The sequence below is a fragment of the Arachis stenosperma genome, chromosome 3 (genome assembly GCF_014773155.1).
Source record: "Arachis stenosperma cultivar V10309 chromosome 3, arast.V10309.gnm1.PFL2, whole genome shotgun sequence".
Taxonomy (NCBI): domain Eukaryota; kingdom Viridiplantae; phylum Streptophyta; class Magnoliopsida; order Fabales; family Fabaceae; genus Arachis; species Arachis stenosperma.
The window spans coordinates 170,870,788-170,878,945 of record NC_080379.1 but is presented as its reverse complement, the minus strand read 5'-3'; the positions used below and the strand labels follow the sequence as shown (position 1 = coordinate 170,878,945).

The window sequence follows — 8,158 nt, the reverse complement described above, 5'->3', positions numbered from 1 at the left end:
GCTTTACCTTATCTTTCTGAATTGAAAACCTCATCAAAAACTTCCTTGAGAGGTCTTCAAAGCTGGTGATTGATCTTGGTGGGAGGCTATCGAACCACTTCATTGCCGCTTTCGATAAAGTGGTCGGGAAAGCTTTACATCTCGTAGCGTCGGAGGCATCAGCTAGATACATCCGACTTTTGAAGTTGCTTAGATGATGCTTTGGGTCTGTGGTCCCGTCATAGAGGTCCATATCGGGGCTTTTAAAGTTTCTCGGAACTTTTGCCCTCATTATGTCCTCGCTGAAAGGATCCTTTCCACCCGGGAATTGATCTTCTTGGTCGTCGCGGGAGTTGTGACCCTTGAGGGAGGATTCTAGCTGCAAGAGTTTTCTCTCTAACTCTTTTCGCTGTTCCATCTCCTCTTTGAGGTACCTTTCAGTTTCTTTCTGCTTCTCCCGCTCTTGCTCCAATTGTTCTAGGCGACTGTGGACTAACCCCATTAATTCAGTTATGTGGGATGGTCCACCTTTTCCCGATTCTCGCTCGTCTGAGGGGTTTGCCTTCGGGTTTTTTACCCCGGAGGTGCCCTCTCTATGTTGATCATTAACTTCCTGGTGGAGGGTTAAATCTACATTGTCATTACCTGCGTTCAGATTCTCTTCTTCGGAATCCGTTTCCGCATGGACTTCCTCGTGGGATCTATCCGCCATCGATGGATGATCTCTCGGGTCCCCGGCAACGGCGCCAATGTTACGGTGGGTAACCGGAGATAAATGCAATGGATGGCGTTGAGTGGCCCAAATGCGTGAAGGAGGAGAACTCCGGATGGGTCAGCAACTCGGGAGGCTCCGTCCGACTTGCTCGCGTGAATGAATGGGGGGGTGGTACCTGCAAAGACACTCCGATGCCTAAGTTAGCCAGAGTGTGAGCAGGTCTAGAGAGTATTGGGCTTAGAAATACCTGATTGGTGTCAGTGTACTTATAGTGGTGAGCCAATAACCACCGTTGGTGTAGTGCCGTATCTTTAGGGTGTTAACCGTCCCATTATCTTGGGGAGGTTAAGATATGGCTTTATGAAGTGGTTAGAGAGATTTTCGGGGCGGTTACTCATTTGAATGAGTGTTTATCTGCCAGCTAATCTCATAACCGACTTCTTCATACTAAGTCGTGGCTGACACCGACTTCTTGAGTGGAGGTCGGTGCTTTGCTAGGCTTAATCTATTGGATCAGGCCTTTTGGTTGGACCTGGGCCTTTAACATTGGGCTAGGGTATGAACAGATATGTAATGAATATCTTTCTCTTTCAAACATTACAGTTACCAAGGTCATAATGGCTGGTTGTAATGGCCGAAATCAATTCATTCAAAACTAAAACGTTTGTCCTTCGATGAAAACTTCCTAATTCCCTTAATAGACAGTTGTATTTTGGTGAATTTAGCCTCATTTTAGATTGATTTTTAAAAAATATATTTAAATAGATTTTTTAAAAATATTTTGTTTGTACTCTTTTAATAAAATATTATTTTTTTTAAAAATAACTTTTAAAAAAATATATTTAAGTATATTTAAAATTTTATAAAATTTTATTTTTTATAAAAAAATATTTTTCTTACTCAAATAAGTCTAGACACTGGTTACTTGTGTTAATAAAATGCAATTTATAAAATACGGGTTTTAGTTAAAAGATATTTTAAGAGCGTTGATTAAAAGAAAATAAAATATAAAAAATTGATCTTTCAAATACTCTTTAACAAGTATTTTACTTAGCAAAATTCTAAAATTATTTTATTGAAAACCCATAGGCTTTTTTATGATAACTTTTAGAAACAATGATGTCAGGTAAATCAAATTTGAGGCACGGACAACTTTGGTCGGAGTGCTTCTTTCCATAATTGTCTTTTCCCCCTTTTTCGCCGCTTGATTTTTTGTCTGTTTTGAATATTATCAAAGACATAGTAAAAAGTAAAAATTTCATTTGTTAATAATTGGTCTATCAGAGAAACCTGAATTCTTCGTAGTAATTCAGTATTTTTTTTAAATGAATTAGATATTTTTAATTTTAGAGATTACAAATTTATTCATACTATATTTACATATACAATACTTAAAAGATTTTATTTACTATTTCACCTAACTAAATTTAGACGATTTATATAAATAAAACATTAGAGATTAAATTTACATAAATATTTTTTAAAATAAATTATATTTGTGTCCTTATTCAATTTTATGTAAAGTGTGATATTTTTTTACAATTTACAATTTTCATGTAATTCGTTGCACTCTATCACGGATTACGCTTCCTAATCTGTTAGACTCTGTCGCAATTTACGTTAAAACTCACATAAAACATAAATCTACATCCCTATCACAGTTTATGTTCAACAAAATTAAAGCATAAATTATTACAAAGTATAACGGTTTATAAATAAACAGAATAAAATAGTAAACTGTGTCAAAAAAACAAAAATTTATAAAAAATAAATAAAAAATTTACAATTAAAATATCATTGATCAGACTTTTTTTAAACATTGTGAAACCATTCTTATTACCTCTACCTAGTGGCTCTTGCCTCCTCTTTCACTCTCAATTTTATTTCTAAAAAAAAATATATGCAAGAGGTATAATATATGAAGAAGTAGATCAAATAAATATATAAAAAAATAATTGTTTAGTTGATCATTTTTGTGTGTGTATATATATTGTTTTATATGTTTTCAAAATATATTTTATATTCTAATATATATTTTATTAGTATAATTAAATTATTTATACAATTATATTATATGTATATAAAATTAATTATTCATATAAAATACATATTAAAAATATGTAAAATGATATATATAATTTCTAGTATAAATATATAATAATTAATTTAATAATTAATTTTTAGTATAAATATTACTTTTATCATTTATAATATGAACAATGACTCATTTTCTAAAAAAAGTAAAAAAAAGGAGGAGATCAATTTTATTCTAAAAACTTTATTATATACATATAAATTAAAGATAGAATCTCATTTTTATGAAAATTTAAGCGGTGTCATCGGTTGAGTTGCTTTGCAAGTAAAATTGTCGGTCATTTATATATTTATATACTAATATAGGTGTTACGTTGGGTAACCGAAGATAGACTGGACTCGCACAGTTGACCCAATCGTCTTGGAAAGGAGGTCTTCGAACTTGATCTCGCGTGTGAGGCCTCTGTCCGACTTGTGTTCGAAGGAAAGAGAAGGGGGTAGTACCTGCAAAGACACTCCGATACCTAAGTTAGCAAGGGTCTCAGTGTACTTATAGTGGTGAATCCATAATCACCGTTGGAGTGGTTCCACTTTTTAAGGAGGATAATCGTCCCTTTATCTTAAGGAGGTTAAGATTTGACTTCTGAAAGTAGGTTGAAAGATTCTAGGGGTAGTTACTTATTTGAATAAGTGTTATATGCCGGCTAATCTGACTCCCGACTTCCTTTTAGTGGAGTTTGTAGAGGCCAATTTTCGAATTGAGCCTCTTTGTCTTATTTGATCCTGGAACTTCAGTGTTAGGTCAGGGTATGAACAATAAGTATATTTCATAAATAGTATAATCAAACAATTAAATAAATATTTTTTTATGTATTTATTTTACCTACTCTTTCATGCATTATACCACTTGCATATGTCTCTTTTTTTTTTAATCGGCAGTTATTAGCATTCATTGTTATTTTTAGTGAACAAATAAGTTAAAATAACTTAAATGCATTTTAATTTGACTAAAATATAGCTTTTTAAATGGTCAATATATTTCTCAACAAAAATATTTAATGTCTGAAATAAATTTGAGAGTAAAATAATTAAAGGGAAGGCAGGGGTTTCAGACAGGAGGTAATAAGGTAGTCTCACGGTATTTAAAAGGGTCTGACTAATAATGTTTTAATTATAAAGGTGGTTTCACAGTATTTTAAAAAGTCTGATCAATAATATTTTAATTATAAATTTTTTATGTATTTATTTTCTTAAATTTCTGTTTTCTGATGTGGTTTATTATTTTATTCTACTTATTCATAATTCATTATATTCCATAGCAATTCATGCTTCGATTTCGTTGAGCATAAACCATAATAAAAATGTAGCGGTTTATATTTTGTGTGATTTTAAACATAAACTGCAGTAGAATATAGCAGATTAAATTTAAGTAGGTGTTACTCATAATTCGCAATAGAGTGCATCCAATTATATAAAAATTATAAATCATGGTAAGCTGTAATAATTTACATAGAGTTAAAATGTAACTTGTTTTCGAAAATTATATTTTGTGTAAATTTGACCAGCAAAGATTTTATTTATATAAATTGTCCACTAAATTTTGAACCGAAATGCACTTATTACAAAGTATATATAATGACTACTAAACTAAGATTTTGCGTGTATAATAATAACTTCAACACGGTTTTTGCATGAAGAATATGAGTACAATAATTAAGACAATAATAGACCCAAAAAACAGAGAGTCACAAATTACATAGCTGAAAAGACATCACTTATCACTATGTTCAAAAAATGATAGATGAATCACTTACCCGAAGATAACATTATGTTGTCCTTTTTATTTACGAAATTTCAATTAAGAAGTTAAAACTACTGAAGTCCTGATAGATTTCACAGTGAGCGTAATTAAATTAAACAAAAATCTAATAACTCTAGTTACAATGATAATTATAGTTTGCTTGGAATTTGAGGGGTAAAATTCTCTTTGGAGTATCAATATGTATGATCGATCAATACCAATAAGTCAATAACATATAAATAGAGGACATAATTTTGATTTTGATTTTTAAATGGCCCACATTTGAAAATTGGAATCCCTCATAGGAACCACACCTCATGGCCAATCGCATTGGCATTATAAACTGTTCGCATTCAATTATTGTATGACTTGGGAATTGGGATAGTAAAGAATTTTTATTTTCACTTCGCTGGATATACATTAACAAACTAGTATATAGTACAAAAAAACAAAGAAAAGTGGCAGGGAATCATAAAAGAATCTAAAATGAAACATAGTAAACATAGTACAAAGAGCACTTGGCATTTGACTTGATGAAATTCATAATCATCAGAACCTTGATCTACATTCAGCAGGAAGGCCCTGTGGAAATCGCTTGAAATCATTGCAGTAATTATAGATCATGAAATACTTCTGAACCCACCTCAGCCTTCTCCTTCCAATTGCGTCAATGTCACTTGTTTCCCACTCAGAAGAGCGCGTGTTGGGCCTCAGAGAGGCTGACGAGAGCTGCGTGGCCCTAAAGTTTCTGTAGTATGCAGTGAACGGTGCTTTGGCCCAATCAGTCTTCACAAGCCCACCTCTCGTGGCCCAATCATCTGCGTTCCACAGACTCGAATAGATTCTCATTGGTTGTTTCTTTGGGAAAGGAACCCCCATAGATTCTGCGTTCTTGAAAACCCTTATTGGGATGTTATCAACCAAGAATCTGCATCATTATTATTATTATTATTATTTAGTTGATTAAACTCCAATTATATATATTATTTAATGTTGTTACAAAATTAAAATAAAAAAAATATTATTTGTACATTAAAATTAGTCATTACAATCAGCTATCAATGTATTTTGTATAAATACATATATAATTTAATTTATTTTTAATGTGTATTTATATTCTAACATATATTTTATACTTATGGCTAACTTTGGTAACTGATTTTAGTGTACACGTAACATAACCCTTAAAATAAATATAACTTATAGTATTGAAGAACTTACATGATATGTTGGGGCTTCCAAATGACAGAGTAAGTGTGGAAGTTCTTGGTGGGATCAAACCAAAGGTGGAACTGTTGCTCTCTGTCACCTTTGCCTTGGGTGAAGATGTTTGTGTGCAGTGTGTAAGGGTCACCGCTTAAGTTTCCCAAGAACTCGAAATCAATTTCATCGTGTGTTGGCCCTTGTGATGATAACTGCACCAACACGTACAACCACTCTTGTTATGCATGCTAATTACTAGTTAATTAATTAATTAATATATGCTTTTATTAATTCGAAGCCACAAAAACTATGGTTTTCTATGTCACGAGCATTTTAAGCACCGCTTGGTAGAGTTACCAAATCGGTTAATACTTAAGGTTATTTTTTGAACTTTGAAAGCAACATATATACATGGGAATGAGAAAAACAAACGAATAAAGCAATAGTTGTTGAGAAATTAAAGCAAAATTCTGTAGCCCATGATAATAGAGTAGCACTTCTCGTGAATGTACAGTAAGAGTTGGAAAACGATTGATGTGTCAAGTGTTCTAAAAAAGCTGGTCAATCATATATGCTCTTGTTCAACACAAACAGAATAAATCATTTTACTTCACCAAGAATCAATACTTTAACAATTAAGTAGCTTCTTTCAAAACAATATGTACGAGAAAAAGGGTTCAAAATTTAAGTCATGTATGTAGTTTTGGTATTAATTAAGGAAATTAAAATTAATTATTATTATTAGTAGTAACATACGTAGTAAGCAGTGACAGTGCCAGCAGAGTTGCCAGCAACAAGCTTGAGCTGCATATCAATTCTACCAAAGAGATATTCTCTCTTGGATTGAAAGCCAGAGCCAGAGACTCTGTCTAGGGAAAGAGATAGAAGCTGGCCACCGCCAAATATCTTGGCACGGTTACCACCCCATGTTAGATCAAACTCTTGGTTGAAGTTACCTTCACATGAACCCACCATGGTGCTGACCACCACTAACCCAATCACCATAATACCCACATAGAACCCATTATGATTAGTACAAGTAGAACCCATTTTGGAAACAGAGAGAAGAAAGATAGAGAGGGAACTTTTGCTTCTTGTGACGAAATAATGTGTTACAAAGAGGTGTATTTATATGTGTGGGCAAAGGAGGTTTTGCATTGGCTGTGTATTTTTTTTTATATATAGAAAAGTTTAGATAAGGGGAAAAAAAACTTTCATAGAATAAATGACTATTTGTATTTATAAAAAATGAAAACGCTGATATATGTACCCACACTAAATCGAAATTAAACTTGTATTCATGTAAGATGTTCTCCGTGTGACAAAAGTACCATAATTTTAGAGGATTGGAGTGTCACGTAGGGTACTTTTGTCACACGGAAGACATCTTGCGTAAGTACAAGTTTAGTTTCGATTTAGTATGGGTATATATTTCAGCGTTTTCATCTTTTATGGATACAAATGGTCATTTATTCAACTTGTATAGGTTTAATATCATTTTAAAAATAAAAATATATTTATTTCTATATTTTTAAATAAAAATCGATTTTGTAAAAATTACTTTTTTTAAATTAATAATCATCTAATAAAGTAGTGAATGGACAAAATTTAATAGAAAATAATAAAAATATAAAAATTAATTATTTTATTTTTTGGAAAAAAAATAATTTAAAAATTTTGAGTTTATCTTTTAATAACTATGTCAATTATCTCCGACTTAAATATGATATATGGTATGGGAGGGGTCAGTGAGCATTAACTGGGGACCTTGAAGTTGTAGGGGCCTAAAGCTGGTGCCAGCTTTGCAATCCATGAAAACTGGTAGCTTTTGTTTGGACACTGGTTACACTTAAAATTCATTTTTTTATTTTTGGGTTAGGGTTTGTGCAGAGAATGCTAAGTAAGTAACTAGGTACGTGAACAATGATTGTGTCCTTCACATATGTGTGTAGACCCCATTTTAGTATGATTTGGAACCAAATAATTCTCTTAGGAAAAAAGAAATTTTCATGGTGGATGCCAACTGGGTTTTGATATTGGAGAATAAAGCCACGAAGGTATTTTACTACTTCACGGGACCACCAATCATGAATTATGGATCCACTAAGATAATGCCATCTGGCAAGTGGCAAGGTTCATATCTGACTCATTATAATATAATATATTATTATTGCCCTTGTATTTTCATTTTCCAGAAAGTCAATTTTTATGTCGATATTATTATTTTTTCAGAAAAAAAATTCTCATATTCTAATTTTATACATTGCTTATGTTAAGACTGATTTTATGAAATTTTCATATTCTACTTAACAATTAAAAGAATATGTTCCAATTTAGTGTATACAAAATAAGAATTAATACGGAATAAAAAGCACATTAATTGAGTTAGTAATTTTTTAATTTTGTTGTCTGTATTAAAATAATTT

The 8,158-nt window shown here is 31.8% G+C and overlaps 1 protein-coding gene across 1 annotated transcript; it reads right to left on the bottom strand.

Moving 5' to 3' along the window:
• Nucleotides 1-4,909: 4,909 nt before the first annotated feature.
• Nucleotides 4,910-6,841, bottom strand: LOC130969571 (xyloglucan endotransglucosylase/hydrolase 2-like). Its single transcript, XM_057895355.1, has 3 exons — nucleotides 6,489-6,841; nucleotides 5,751-5,944; nucleotides 4,910-5,457 (listed from the first exon to the last, which is right to left on the bottom strand). The coding sequence occupies exons 1-3, from the start codon at nucleotides 6,780-6,782 to the stop codon at nucleotides 5,079-5,081; spliced, it is 867 nt and encodes a 288-aa protein (XP_057751338.1). The 5' UTR covers nucleotides 6,783-6,841; the 3' UTR covers nucleotides 4,910-5,078.
• Nucleotides 6,842-8,158: the final 1,317 nt, after the last annotated feature.

What these genes read in the sequence shown, in the direction of transcription:
- LOC130969571 (XM_057895355.1), bottom strand. Translation starts at nt 6,782, where the DNA reads ATGGGTTCTACTTGTACTAATCATAATGGGTTCTATGTGGGTATTATG. An exon ending in GCACTGTCACTGCTTACTAC is followed by an intron (nt 5,945 to 6,488) that starts GTATGTTACTAC and finishes GTGTTGGTGCAG; the next exon opens with TTATCATCACAAGGGCCAAC. An exon ending in TGGAAGCCCCAACATATCAT is followed by an intron (nt 5,458 to 5,750) that starts GTAAGTTCTTCA and finishes ATAATGATGCAG; the next exon opens with ATTCTTGGTTGATAACATCC.